A 16,284-nucleotide genomic window follows, 5' to 3' on the forward strand; every position below is an offset into this window, starting at 1 on the left:
GCTTTCAATCAAACCAACCCAATCTCTATAATGTATAAAAGATTATAATGAACTTGGTGCCTTGGGACAAGTTGCTGGGAGATATGAATGCATTAAGTCACTAAGTGAGGGCTCAAATTCCAAGAACTACCAGTATAAGAATTCTTGTTATAAGATAGTGGATTAATAAGGATAGATTTCATTGCCTGGATAATTCCCTAATTTCCAGTTCAATGTGTATAATTGTTGCCTCACAGTCCTAAATGCTGCACCAGCTTTAACATTTCACAAAATCCTTTTGCTAAATCTTTTACTATGGTCCCAATGGATTGTCAATATCATTTTCAGTAGAAATGGATATGCTGGGGAATCCATTTCAGAAGATTAACATTCCATATACATATATGGGCTGTCTGAGGCAGGAGTATATAATACAGACCAATGTCATGAAATATAAATTCAAAAAACTTGCAAATTCTGAATGAGAAGGAAATACAGAGGAAGATAGACAGACAGACAGAGAGAGACAGATAGACAGAGAGGGAGAGAGAGGGGGGCAGGGAGGGGGGAAGAAAACTATCATCCAGCATCAACTTCATCTAGGAATGAAATGTCTGTGCTGATGTGGTTAGTTAGCACTGCTCCCTCTCCTGGTTTTATTCTCTTTGATGTTCTCTAGAACGTTGGACTTGCCTTCTGCCTTCTGGTTACATGTGAAGTCTAGACTTATTGTTTCTGAATAACACTAACTGACTCATTTCAGATTGTTAAGACCTTGAAAAGAAGAAAAAAATCCCTTCACCAAGAGAAAGAATAGAACACACACTATAAGGCTCAACCTTATTCAAACTGGGATTGTAAAGTCTCATACATCTGTTCACATTTCCCCTTGGCTTCTGAGATTCGTGGGGAATATTGGCGTTTATTGAATGTGCACCAAGGGTTTGTAATAAGTTATAGAAAAAGGAAAGGACTGCCCCTCTCTGATCAAAATGCCTCCTGTGATGGTTCTTTGATGCTTTAGTATTAAACATGTAAAAAAAAGTAAAAATAAGTGAGATACGACAGGGAATAATAAGCAATGAAATCAGAAAAATATGGATATAGGCTCTCCCTCTGACATACACTGACTATGAAACCTGGGATAAGTCTTTTAACATCTCCAATGGCTGGACCAACTCTCTAAGACTCAAAGCTACAGAGTAGGTGTAGATGTGCCATGATGATGAGAACTTCTGTACCAGTCTCTCCTAATACCACAGAACACATAGGTCCAATCCAAAAAGGAAAAAAAAAAGTAGACATATATATTATCCTTTAGGGTATGAGGAGCACTTTACATACATACAATAGCTCATTTGACCCTCACAATGATCCTGTAAGGTAGGTGCTATTATATTATCCCTGTTTTACAGATGAGGAAACAGAGGCACAGAGAGCTTAACTGACTTGCTCAGGGTCACAAAGCTAGGTAGTTATTTGCAGAAGGATTCAAATTCTGGGCTTTCTGAATTCAAGCCAACAAGTTGGTCTATTTTTCCATAAGTTTTTCTATTTGTTTATGAAAAACATGGGAGAGAGTTAGCTTCAATTTAGTAAAAGATCGTTTTTCAAATTGAGAGCTAAATTTGTCTCCATGAGGAAGAGAACAAATTGAAGATTACAGGGCTGAATCGAATTTATGTGTTTGGTTGATATTTCCTCTTTATATACCTGTACATTACAGCAGTTATCTTTAATGGGCTTTAGTTGTGTGGGTTTGCTTTGTCAGGCAGTTCCCTGATTATTTGGTTAAGAATGTGTTTGCGCTCTTCAAATGGCTGTCTTTTTGGTGAAGATGAATCTTTTTTCTGCATTATAATGTGAGCACTAGCTACACCCAAACTGTCATGGCTGTGTCAGCAGAAATGTATGTAAATTCCTACAATATCAAGGATGACTAATGGATTTCACTATAGGAGAGAGAAAGTCAAGATGTTTCATTTCCTCTAGAGACATAATAAAGTATCTGTATTAATGCTGAAATCTAATATCCACCAAATTTTTGTTATAAATACATGGAGCAATGAAACCACCCCTGGTCCCAACAAAATGAAAAAAAAAACCAACACCTCAGACAATGTTTTCTCTAAATAACCTTTAGACTGGGACTCTTAATGTTTTTAAGAGTTTCTCATCTTGTATGAAAAATGATTGTATGTTCTTTTTTGAATTTTCAACCCTTTATCTCTTTGCCTTTGCACCTTTCTCTGAGTGTACTGGGGAAAGGGCAGAAAGGTTTTCTCCTAATTGTTCCCTACCATAGGAGTAGATGATGGTTACTTTTCTCAGAAGAAGAGATAGACATGAGTTAGCTTATACCCTAAGAGAAGAGTGCCCTAAGAGGAGACCTTTTCCAGACCAGGAGACAGTACCAGCTGAAGGGCTGATCAATTTCTTGCAGAAACACACATATGCAGGCTCACTTAGCTGGGGAATTCATGGACAATGTTCATTGATCTCCTGTGTAGAGGCAGGAAAATTTCTATCACCTAGCCAGCCTTATCTAAGAATAGCCTTTTAGGAAGAGAAGAGAGATTTGCTGGGTAGCACTAGCTTCCATGTAGCCTCCTGGATGACCCCAACACTCTCAGAGAAAGATGCAGAGGAAAGGCAAAAATGTAAAGGTCTGAAAATTCAAAAAAGAACATTCAGGTCACTTTTCATACAAGATGAGAAACTCTTGAGAACATTTGAGTCTCAGCCTGAAGGTTATTTAGAGAAAACATTGTCTAAGGCATTTTCCCTAATTCTATTGGGGCAGGGATGGTATTTTCTCCATGTATTTATAACAACAATTTAGTGGATACAAAATTTCAATGGAAATATTCCATGTCAAGGTTATAGACTTGGTCTTTTAGAGAGAGAGAAGGATTTCCTGGCAGTGTGCTTGGAGAGAAGAGGATTACCCACATAAACCCTATGGCTGGAGGAGTACAAAAAGGAACCCAGGATCTGGGGATGCAAGGGACTTTGATCTTGCTACCCTTTCCTATTACAGTGATTTGGATAGTGCAGGTCTGCTGGGCCAGGGGTATTACTTGTTTTCAAGCTCCAAAAATATGGTTGTCTTCTGGAAGGAGTTTATGGGCTATCTGAATGCTTTATGTATTTTCTGTGTCTGCTTATGAGCTCCTGTGATTCCTTTGGGGGATTTATGTGTTTTTGTATCTCTTTATGGGCTCTTGTGAGTCCTCTGTATCTTTTGTACTTTCTATGGGGTTAAATGAAAGCTGTCCCAAACTCAAGAGAAAAAAGAAATGGCTCCGTACAGCTTTTGCTTCTGAAAAAAGGGTAGCTTAGCATATATTCAGAGAGTTGCTGGAGTCAGAGAAAATTAAGCAGGGTGAGGGATCTCCAGGCAGAGGGTGGAATTTGATACCGTTAACTGGTAGAAGGGTTTGATGATCTGTACAGAGTGAAAACCACTTATAGGTTAATTTTTTTAAAATTCCAGTTTAGACAAGAGGCTGTTTAGTGAAGTGAAAAGAGTAACAGCTCTTAAATGAGAGTTCAAATCCTACCCTGAGCTTTAGTTTCCTCATCTGCAAAATGAGTGTTTTGGACAAGAGGGCTTCTGAGGTCCTTTCTAGCTCTAGGATGTTTTGGAGGATAGAGATGTTTGATGAATTCTAGAAAGTGAGGAAAAAGTCAATTTCCAGAAGTATCTCCCTAGATACTCCATCATGTACCCTGTCATGAACAGAAATGTTCCCCATCAAGTCACCATTTCCAAATTCTCTTACACATTGGAGGTTTTCAAAAGAACAACTGTTTAGAGCACAGAACCCCCCACTGCCACTGTTCTACAAGCCCTCTGAAGCCACTTTACTATCTAGTTGTAAATGTAAATTATGAGATAATCTTGGGCTGGGGCTATCTGATACCAGAGAAACCAGTGGAAAAGCAAATCAGTCAAATTAGTTTTGTCTGCTTTATGACAAAGAGTCAGTTTGACAGATTATTTGGAATTGAGTGGATTGGTTCCTTGGCCATCATGGTGGGGTGTGATGGAAAAAATAAGTGCTTCTCCATCTTTCTGTTAATAAAATATCTGCTGAATTGAGTTCCAAATCGTAGGTGGAAAAGTTTGGTATGGTATTTTATGTGCATTTGAAGCATATCAAATGCTAACAGTTGTCCCTCATCTTTTGATCTCTTAGTATTCAGTCCAATGCTAGTATCCAACATCATCCACAAATTTCCCAAACATGTCCCCCAAATTTTGAGCCCTCAGAGAAATACCAATCTAAATAATCCAAAGGATCAAAATGACTATTCCCAGTCACCCTAAAATTCATTCCAAGCCACAATACAATATGGTACCTTCCATTTCAGATAAATGAACCCACTCATATGACTAATGCAAGTTTCGCTCTCAGATGTTATGGATAGAAATAAGTCATCCCTAAACCCAAGTACAATTGAGAGAAGTAAATATTGAGTCACAAATTCCCAAAGTGAGTGCAATATCAGGGCCAATTTGGCACCTACTGGCTAAAATAATTGGTGTATCCTTTCAGCATCTTAGGAAAAAATAAACTGTAGACCACCAAACAACCCTCATACTCTTTCAACACTCTGTACCTCTTGGCATATTTCTGTAGTTGAGAATAGGAGAAATTCTGATCATTGGGACAAAACTTGAGGGATTGGTGAAAGCACATAGAAGATAAAGGAATGCTTTAGATTAAAGGCTGCAATTTGTTAGAGGACTCTTGGGCCTCCAAATTTTAAGCCTATGGCTCTAAAAATACAAGGATTGGCTGTCGAGGACTCAAAAAAAGAGGCCTGACATCTGGCATCCTGATTTGAGTTAAAAAAAAGAAAAGTAAAAGGAAAGAAAGAAAAAAGGAGTGCTCATAAATCAAGTTGTTACTTCTCCCAACACCAAATAATTCATAAATAGTCAGGATCTCAACTTAGAAACAAGTTTGAAATAGCCCTGGATTGTGCCATTGGAAACAACATTACCAAATCATTATAAAGTGTACTCTTATTTAGTTTTGGAGATTTGGCCATTGTTGAAAGGTGAGGCCTGCTTCTAGGAGTCAGTACTCTACCAAGAAGACATTTTGGCTAAAGCATATACTCTTGGTACTTTGTCATGAAAGCAAGACATCCATTTTACCCATCAATCACAAACAAAAAGCTCTGTAGACATGCATGCTGACTACCCAAGGTACCCAATTATGATAACCATTCCTTCATACAATACAAACTCATTTCCTTAAACTGTGACTGCAGTGAACTCCACACTTACAAATGAATGGACACAAATTGATTTGCATAACAGTATCAATAAACCTCTCTTGGTTCACACAATTTTTCCCATCTGTTAACCGAGGGGAAGTCTCCTATCTATTATTCTCAGAGGGGGACTTACCCAGCTGGACATCAATAATACTTGGCTGATTCTCCCTGGGGAACAATGGCTTGGGAGGTTTGTCTGTGAGTAATGCTGGAAGAGAAAATGAGAGAAGGAAATGAAAAAATGGAGACAAATTACACAAGAAAAAAAGATTCTATCTCATATGATATTTAGTGTTTGTAGAGTTGATGGTGTGTAAACATTTATTCTACAGTATTCTTCCTTAGGCTGCTATTCCATACATATAATAATTTTCCAGCACATTTGGAACCCTATTGATTCACTGTAAATAGGCCATTTTGACAGCTAAATTTTCAAACAAGATCAAATAAATGGACTCCTTTTGAGTGGTTTTGGTAAGCTTGCAGGGATAAATAAAAACATTTTTAAATATAATGTAATAAGACATAACAGATTCACTCCATTGCAACTAAATATTTTCAATAAAATAGAATCTGAAATATCCCTTTTCAGGGAAATCCTTCTGAACTTTCTGGACCTTCCATTCCACTTCCACTCCAAGGCCAATATCTACTTTTCAGTAAAGAGTTTGATGATCAATCAATCCAAAGTCATTTGGAGGGGTAGGCCTTGTGTTTGTGGTGAGTCATTATGTGTGTGAGACCCTGCATTGGGTTTTGTGCTGGGTTTTGAGAGTTAAGGAGAAGATATGTGCCTGGCTTGCAAATAGATTCTCATAAAACAGGTCAGAAGATTAAGCCATGTGAAGCAATTAGAGGACTATGTAAGATTCAACACTGGCAGCAAGGCCCTTAACCTTATCCTATCCATCTGTTGTGGGCCAGGCATAACTCCGGACAATCTGATAGTTCAGGCTTTGGAGTGAAATGAGATATTCTCAGACCAAATGACATTTTAAAAAAGGAAGTCCACTTAACAGCAATGAAAGGATATTCATTAAATAAAGAGTGTTGGTTCAGCTGGGCCCAGCTCCTCAGCCTCTGCAGTTGCCATGTTGGCATATCTGGCCAGAGAGATGTGTTAATTTGCAAGACAATGGAGTATCCATCAGAACCAAGGAACACTCAACTCCTCATGCCTAGGGAGACTTAAGTCACTGGGAAGCTTTGTCAGTGGTTTGAACCTCATTCCTCTGGACCAATTAAGTCTCAAGGATGTTCATTGCCTTTTGAGAGAAAAATTAGCCTATGTAGCCAGGACCTTCCAGTCATCTCTCTAGTTATAAGTATTACTGTAACCATACTGCTGCCAATATCTTCAGGGAGAAGGTCCTGAAAGCCATCAAAGTAATTGAGAATCATAAAATCTGTGATTTGGAAGGGACTTCAGAGGCCATCTAATTTAACCCTTACTTGAACAAGAATCTCCTCTTATCAAACCAACAAGATGTCATCTAGATTTTGAAGTCTTCCCAAGATAGCCCATTCACTTTTGGGTAGCACAAATTGCTAGGAAGTCTTTCCTAATTTTAACATCAATCTGCTTCTCTGAAACACCAAAACATTGCTCTCAGTTATATTTTCTAGAGCAGAGCAGAACAAATCTCACAAATGTTTTTTTAATAGACTCAAACTGCATTGAAGTCTAATCTCTCTCCCACATGATAGCTCTTTAAATAGTTGAAAACAGCAGTCATGTTCTACCCAAGTCTTCAGTTTTCCACTCATTTAACCACTCATACCTTGGAAGGGAGCCACATTAAAAAGCAATGGCAGAGATTTGGTTGAGATTGGTTCCTTTGTAAGATTTCCTTACAAAGGAAAAGACACAGGATTGGAGAAATTAAGGGAGGTTCAATGATCATCTGGTCCTCCTATCAAGAAATACTGCTCTCCAGACCTGGTCCTGATTTTAGTGACTGCCCAATTTCCATGCACAGAAGCTTAGTAGTAGTCCTTAGAGCTACATAAAGTTTCCTTAGCAATTTGCGGAAATCAGGTGGTTCATTAAGAACAGAGATGAGTATTCCCCAACAGACATGTAGGCTTGTAGCAGTTACTTGGATACAAATGTGAGAATATTTTATATTTGATTCAATTCCTGGTCTTGCCCATTGTGGCTAAGTGGCCATACCACGGGACTTAACATTCTACATCTGTGACAATTTATTCAAGATACATACCTACATGCACATTACACACACACACACACACACACACACACACACATACACACAAATACATGTGTGTTGTTATTGTTATTGTTTGTCCTTTGTTTTCAAAGAGGATGAACATCATCGGGGTGGGAGGTGATGTCTTAACTTGCTTGTAAAATGGACTGAAGTAAGGCAGAGTTGCACAAAGTCTTCAGCCTCACTCTCTCTTCCAGAGTCATCCAAAGTTCAGTGACAAGACAAAAGTCAGGACCACTGGCGATGACCTGAAATGTTGTGGATGACTTTGATGTCTTAGATGTCTGACCAAGTTCTAAGACTCCATAACACCCTACTTTAGCCACCTTTATGGCCATTGTAACAAACTGTTCTCATCTGCCAATTCCATCAGGCGAAGTCATTACATGACTGGAGTAGATCCCTCTTAATTCAATGGCAGGTTTCAGGCCTGTTTGTATTTACATATGTATTGGCTACTTTAGCATTGCAGAGGATCCATTAAAGACTTTTTTTCCTTTTTGTATCTTTCCCCTTGGATGTTAATGGACAACATTTTCCAGTGTAACTTTTCCAGGACAGATTAATTGATTTTCAAATGAGATTATTTTGCTGTTGGGTCAAGTACCATGAAGATTGTCACTATTTACTGGAATGACATTGTCAAAAGTTATAATAACTTGCTTCTTGGAGTACAGGCTTAGATAGTCATTATGATTACTATAAAATCGGAACATAATAACAGTACTGCATAAAGACCTGATTTGGGGGATTTAGGTTGATTATGGGGAAGGTGTTTCTACTGATTATAAGAATACTTCAAGGACTTGACACAATTCTGTAGGCACAGTGAGGAACTAAGGTGTGCTAGATGGTGCAGTGGATACAGTGTTGGCCCTGGAGTCAGAAGACTTGAGTTCAAATATGACCTCAGACACTTATTAGCTCTGGGACCTTGGGAAAGTCACTTAATCCTATTTGCCTCAGTTTTCTCATGATCTGGAGAAAGAAATGTCAAATCACTCCAGTATCTTTGGCAACAAGACCCCAAATGGGGTCACTAAGAGTTGGACATGTTTGAAATGACTGAATGATAACAATCTAAGGTGTACAGAGGTAAATATAGGTTGTGATAGCAGCATTATGTAAGCTGGCTGAAACAACGGCACATTCGAGCATCCCTAAGGAGATAACTGTTTAATAGTGTTGTTTACAAACTAGTTATTAAACCCTGTACTGCTGACTGGTAGCTAATGAGAAAGTTGAAAGTCTTCCTGTTGAGAGAAAGAACAATTGTGTATAATATGAGAGGCCTGCTGGCAGAAGCATTGCCATCTTCTGTAGTTCATGATTCAAAAGCAATGCTACCCTCAGCAATTCATGATTAGAAGACATCCCCTCCTTGATAGGCCTTGGTGGCCACATCTCCCTCAATAGCCAGTAAGTGAGTCCTCACCAAGGGTAGCCTGTCATTCTAACAATATTACAATGAGGCATTCAATCTGGGAAGCTGCAATCCTTGTAGGGGTCATGGTCACTCACAAATTAGAAAGCCCTTGATACCTGGCTAGAAAGCGCTACAGATATACTATGGGGAGCTAGAAGATTGTTACAGGAGAGTATTAGAGAACTGCAGAGACCTTCTCTTGATAGTGTAAGCACATTAAAGTCAGGTTACTCTGACGTTTGGGTACTTGAATGTCTGAAGGAAGCTTGGAAGAAAGGCCTCTGACTTTGGACTAAAGCTAGAATTTTTGCTCCAGCCTGTCATACCCAGGGTATGGTATCTGGAGAATGTACCAGTAACATTAAGCTGAATCCAATGCTCAGGGAAGCCATGGATAGATGACAGTACACTTACTGTTTTTTTTTTTTATAATTTTTTTTTAATTTTTTAAACCCTTAACTTCTGTGTATTGACTTATAGGTGGAAGAGTGGTAAGGGTGGGCAATGGGGGTCAAGTGACTTGCCCAGGGTCACACAGCTGGGAAGTGTCTGAGGCCAGATTTGAACCTAGGACCTCCCGTCTCTAGGCCTGGCTCTCAATCCACTGAGCTACCCAGCTGCCCCAGTACACTTACTGTTAATGCACCAAAGGTTATGTGGGCAATGGGAAGAACTTCCAAGTTACTCTGAATGATCTAGTTAATTTATGAGGTAGAGTAAGAGTATGTTGGCAGTGAGTGACCTTAGGCAACAAAAAATGGCTCCTTAGACTTCCCTCCAGGAAGTACCCTTCCGGGTGTTTCCCAGAAACCCAAGGAAAGGCTGACCTTGTGGATACAGTCTGTTTATTGGACTGCTATTGTTCAATGTTTTCCATTCAATGGACAAGGAGGCTTGGATTCATAGTTAGGCAATCTACCTTGAGAAGATCAACAAGAGAGCATGGCAGGAAGGGAACAGTTGTATTTTGTACAGCCACGGGCAAGATAGGCACACGCATGCCAAGTGACCACTCACTCATCCCCAATGTCCAACTAATTACTAAATCTTGCTATTTCTATATATAAAACATCTCTTACATTTGACTTTTTCTCTCTACTAACACAACAGAGGGTTGACTAAATCCTCATTGCTTCTCACCTGGATGATTGCAATGGCATCTAAAGTGGTTTCCCTCATTAATGCATTGCTGGTGAAGTTGTGAATTGGCCCAACCATTTTGGATGGCAATTTGGAACTATACTCAAAGGGCTTTAAAAGACTGCCTGCCCTCTGATACAGCCATACCACTGCTAGGTTTATACCCCAAAGAGATCATAAGGAAAAAGACTTGTACAAAAATATTTCTAGCCGCGCTCTTCGTGGTAGCAAAAAACTGGAAAACGAGGGTAAGCCCTTGGATTGGGGAATGGCTAAACAAATTGTGGTATCTGCTGGTGATGGAATACTATTGTGCTAAAAGGAATAATGAACTGGAGGAATTCCATGCAAACTGGAATGAACTCCAGGAATTGATGCAGAGTGAAAGGAGCAGATCCAGGAGAGCATTGTACACAGAGACAAATACACTGTGGTACAATTGAATGTAATGGACTTCTCTACTAGTAGCAATGCAATGATCCAGGACAGTTCTGAGGGACTGATTAGAAAAAAAACATCCTCCACATCCAGAGAAAGAACTGTGGGAGTAGAAACACAGAAGAAAAACAATTACTTGATTACATGGGTTGATGGGGATATGACTGAGGATAAACAATCACCTTAGTGCAAATATTACACATGTAAAACCCAGTGGAATTGCATGTCGACTATGGGAGGGAGTGGGAGAAGGGGAGGGAAAGAATATGAATCATGTAACCATGGAAAATTTTTCTTAATCAATAAAGAAAATAATTTAAAAAATAAAGTGGTTTCCCTGTCTCAAGTCTCTCCATACTCCAATTTATCCCTCACTCAACTCCAAAAGTAATTTTCCTAAAGTGCAAGTCTGGTCATGCCATGTTCCCTATATCTCCACTCAATTAACTCCAAAATGATGACTTCCCCATTACTTTTTTTTAACCTGTACTCCTTTTGTAGAATCTATTCTAAGGCAGAAGAATGACAAGGGCTAGACAGTCAGTGTTAAGTGACTTGCCTAGGGTCACATAGCTAGGAAATATCTGAGGCCAGATTTGAACTCGAAACTGTGACTGTAGGCCTGGCTCTCTATCCACTGTGCTACCCAGATGTCCCTCCCTCATTACTTCTAGGATAAAATATAAAAATATAAACCCCCCTGTTTAGCATTTGGTTCTTTTTATAATCTGGTCACTTCTTATCTTGTCTCTACAACTTACTTTAAGACTTAGCTCAAATACCACCTTCTGTCTAAAGTCTTTCCCAGTACTGCTAGATACTAGTGTTTCCCTTTTAAGCTACCTTCTATCTACTCAGTATATATCTTGTTGATAATCATTTATATACATATTTTCTTCCTTACTATGAATATAAGTTCATTGAGGACAGGGATTGTTTTTGCTTTTTTAATTTGTGTCCCAAGCCCTGAGCACAGAGTCTGGAATACAGGAAGTGCCTAATAAATGTTTGTTAAGTGATTTACTAATGGAAGGATGGTTATCAGAGGTGTTTTGAATTTCCAGTAGATGACTCATAATCCCATACACAAACTGTATTTCTTGACTTTGAAGTGAGCTGTCATGGATACAAATGATATAGCTAAAAAGCATTGCCAAAGATTACCAAGTTTTAGGAAGGAAACATAAGACCACAGGAATACAGGCTGTATTTTCTTCACTGTTGCTCACAGAAGACAAGGGATAGGAAAGGGGAAAAATTACTTTGGAAGTGATGAAATGGAAATGGGGTCTGAAAATGGGATTTAGATTTCTGGTCTCAATCTTATGATGTAAAAATAATAGATTCCTGGCAATGGATAGAAGGCATCTAATGAAAGCTGGTAAAATATATATCTCCTCACTGTCTTGCAAATCTAATCAAAAGAGCTTTAAAATTAAAAGGATAGATCGGGAGAAAACTGCCAATGGATATCTATCAAGTTAGATACCATAGAGGGAAGCTACATTAATGGAAAAATTAGCAGTTGAGACACCCAGAAGTTCACAGGAGACAAAACCCAAGAAAGGAACCAATAAGAAAACCCATCACCTCAAATGTAGGGGGTGACACCATCCCTCCAATCCCCCAGGCTCCAAACCTAGGTGTTATCCTTGACACCTCACTATCTCTCCTCTCCTATATCCAATCTACTGCCAAGGCCTATTGATTTCACCAGTGCAACATCTCTCAAGTGTCCCTTGCCTCCCCACAACCTTCTCTCTTCTGGTATTGCCACTACTCTTGTGAAGGTTTTATGCCTGTACTATTATAATAGCCTACTGGTGGGTTGGCCTGTCTCCAGTCTCTCACCACTCCAACCCATCTTCCATTAAATTACCAAAGTAGTCTTTCTAAAACACTGCAGTTTCAATCATGTAGCATGTACCTCAGAGATATACCATCCTGTCCCCCCAGCGCAACTTAATAAACTCCATTGGTACCTACCCTATGACCTCCAGCATCAAATACAAAACCAAAATCCTTTACTTGGCATACAAAACCTTTCCTAACCTAGTCCCGTGTTGGCGAACTTATGGCACCCATGCTGGAGGGGGCTGATCCTTTCCCCCTCTCCATGTGCGCCTGAGGATATTTCTCTCATCACCCATCCCTCTGCCCAGTAGCCCAATGGGAGTGCTTCCTCCCTCCCCTGTCTGGGGGCACTTGGTCTCTTAAAAGGTTCACCATCACTGACCCAGTCCACTCCTACTTTTCTATTTTCTTATACCTTATTTCTTGATATATGACTTCATCCTTCAATCCAGTGACTCTGGCTTCTTGGCTGTTCCATGAACAATATATGCCATTTCTTGGCTCTGGGATGTCACCCATGTCTGAAATGTTGTTGCTCCTGAACTCTACCTACTAACTCCTCTGGTTTCCTTTCAGTCCCAACTAAAATCCCATTTTTTCCATGAATCATTTCCCAAACCCTTTTAACTTTAGTCCCTTCCCTTGGTTAGTTACTTCTGATTTATTCTGTATATAACTTGCTTTGTATATTTTCATTTGTATGTTGTCTCTCCCATTAGATTCCTCGAGGACAGGGTGCTAAATAAATGTTGATTGTATAAACTGTCTAAATACAAATGCTCAAAGATTATGCAATATGCAAAAAGGAATAAATGTCCTAAGGCAAGGAGGCAAATTTGAAATGATAGGTATCATTGAGACTTTGTGGGATGAGAATGATGACTGAAATATGGCTCTAGATGGATATACTTTATCCAAAAGAAATAGGGCAGGAAAAAGCATAAATGTAGCAGCAATGTATATTAATAAGGTATATTACTATGAAAAAATCCAAGAATCAGAGGTGGGAAACATGGCAGAGAACATTTAGTGATGATAACTACATAAAAGTACAAATGGGATTTTGACATTGGAGAGTATAGGGTATTTTGGAGTATAGACCACCTGGAAAGACAAAGGAAATACTTGAGGAAACATTACAATTCCAGCATAAAGATATGACATAGTAATGATGGCAGAATCCAGTTATTCAGACTTCTACTCTTCACTATATTGAAACCAGTAGCTATCTGTAGGGGAGTCAGCTGATCTCTCTGGGGGCCAAGAGCAATGAACTGAAGAGTTAGCCAAGTAGGCTCCAAAGACAGCTCCTCCAGAAGTTGTAGATGAATTAATGGAAGTAAATAATAGCTCTTATAAAGATGATTGGAATCATGACACAGATGAGAAAGATTTTATGATTATATCTTCTTAGGAATCAGGGAAGTCCACTAATGCTGATCTAGTTCAAAGGAAGAGCTCTGCCCAGATGAGGGTAAGGAGAAGTAATTCAGAAGCCATTCCTTGGCTGTTTACAATTCCAGCAGTGGAGAGCCTGAAGGAATGAAGGCCATCAAAATAGCCTGACTCACTGAGCATTTGAGACAAAGTTGGGGATTCAAATGGATAGCCACTGTATCTCAGGGTATTGAGAATGCAGGAGTAACAGACAATTATTACAAGAATGAGGAGGATATCACTGTAGTGGCCTGGCTGAATAATGATGCTCCAGGAATAATTAGATAGGAGGTTACATATAAAGTCATGTGATGCAAGTAGTATATGGGGCGAGGTGGTGTGGTAGATATAGTGCCAGACCAGGAGTCAGGAAGACTCATTTTTGTCAGTTCAAATCTGTCCTCTGACATTTATTAGTTGTGTGATCCTCAGCAAGTCATTAAACCCTGTTTGCCTCAGTTTCCTCACCTGTAATATGACCTGGAGAAGGAAACAGCAGATTGCTCCAGTATCTTTGCCAAGAAAACCCCCTAAATGGGTCAGATATGAGTAAAAAAAACAACTAAACAACAACAATGTAGTATATACTTTTTTTTTTTAAACCCTTAACTTCGGTGTATTGTCTCATAGGTGGAAGAGTGGTAAGGGTGGGCAATGGGGGTCAAGTGACTTGCCCAGGGTCACATAGCTGGGAAGTGTCTGAGGCCGGATTTGAACCTAGGACCTCCCGTCTCTAAGCCTGGCTCTCAATCCACTGAGCTACCCAGCTGCCCCTGTAGTATATACTTTTATATGCAACATTGTCTTCTGTTCCCACATTTGCCCTTTATGGACTGCCTATATACAACTCAGCAACATATGGTATTGAAAAGATTTTTTTTACTCCCTTTGTCTATTTTGAATTAATCAATCAAGAACTAAAAGTATCCCTACTTAACACTTAGTAAGTCACTAAGTAAGAGAGTTCACAAGTCACTTACTAGAAAAAAAAAGTTCATACCTCCAAAGGCCACAAGCACTGCCCCTCCTTGGGCAGTGCTAGGCAAAATGGGAGGCTGTGATTGGTTTCCATGAAGTGGGAGAGAGATAGGAAGTGATGTGGGAAAAGGGTTATAAAAGGTGAGACTGAGGAGAAGAATGGATTCCTTCCTCGGTTCCTTAGTTCTCTCTTTGCTGGCGCTTTGGTGGAACACTCTCTTCAGTATGAGCTTTGGTAAGATTCTTGGTGGTCTTAGCCTCCTGTGTGCTGAAGGTTCTCAGAGGATTTTTCAATGTCTCCTGGCTCTTTGGATTTCGGCTTCCTAATTAGGACTCTGGATTCTGGTGAGGTTCGCTTTCAGATTCGCATTCGCCATCTGGAGGCATTAGGATAAGGATTTAAAGTATTTGAAGCTAGGCAATTTTTTCTACCTCTTTCCTATATTTCCCATTTTAATAACTCAATCTTGCTGTAAATAAAAGCTGCTTACAGTCATTTGGACCGGAGAAGTTAATTTTTTTTTTTTTTATAAATGGGGACCACAATAATTTTTTAAAAAATCTTATATTTGTCAAATCCATTTTAATTATTACAGTATGCTATATATGTCTGCACATATACTGTATATTGAGATAATTACCAATGACTATTCTGCATGATAATTGATGAATGTTCATAATGTAATCTTATGGATGTACTTGGGTACTCCTTATGATTGATAGGGGTTCTGGATTATTACTAGGAGAGGAATTAAGAGTCTCTTATGATAGGAAAAATCTAAATAAAAGTCTTAGAAAAAAAATCCCTAGATTTGTTTCCTAGACTTAGAATGGGTTTGTCTGAAAGCTTTTTGTAAGGGACCTATAGATCCTACTCATTATGGCAAGAAAATAGAATGATTAGTTGGGAGCCAAAACAAGTATTCAAGGAAGGAAGTTGCAGTATAATGGAAAGAATATTTAATGTGTGATTGAATTCTTTTTTTTAAAACATTTATTAATATTTATTTATTTATTTTTCAACCCTTAACTTCTGTGTATTGACTTATAGGTGGAAGAGTGGTAAGGGTAGGCAATGGGGGTGAAGTGACTTGCCCAGGGTCACACACCTGGGAAATGTCTGAGGCCAGATTTGAACCTAGGACCTCCTGTCTCTAGGCCTGGCTCTCAATCCACTGAGCTACCCAGCTGCCCCTTAGTATTCATTTTTAACATGGTTACATGATTCATACTCCTCCTTTCCCCTTCACCCCCCGCAATACCCCCACCCATGGCCGATGCACATTTCCACTAGTTTTGTCATGTGTCCTTGATCAAGACCAATTTCCAAATTGTTGGTAGTTGCATTGGTGTGGTAGTTTCCAGTCCACACCCTCAATCATGTCCACCCTGACCCATGCGTTCAAGCAGTTGTTTTTCTTATATGTTTCCTCTCCTGCAGTCCTTCCTCTGAATGTAGGTTGTGTTCTTTACCATAAATCCCTCAGAATTGTCCTGGGTCATTGTATT

General features: G+C 39.3%; 1 protein-coding gene across 1 annotated transcript in view; it reads right to left on the minus strand.

Annotated features, from left to right (window-relative positions):
* IL1RAPL2 (interleukin 1 receptor accessory protein like 2) overlaps positions 1-16,284 on the minus strand; it is a 550,737-nt gene that overhangs the window by 231,613 nt on the left and 302,840 nt on the right. The window contains exon 5 of the mRNA XM_044682654.1: positions 5,405-5,479. Within this exon, the coding sequence (XP_044538589.1) occupies positions 5,405-5,479 (75 nt within the window). The remainder of the gene's footprint in view (positions 1-5,404; positions 5,480-16,284) is intronic.

Source organism: Gracilinanus agilis, chromosome X, assembly GCF_016433145.1.
Source record: "Gracilinanus agilis isolate LMUSP501 chromosome X, AgileGrace, whole genome shotgun sequence".
Classification (NCBI taxonomy): Eukaryota; Metazoa; Chordata; class Mammalia; order Didelphimorphia; family Didelphidae; genus Gracilinanus; species Gracilinanus agilis.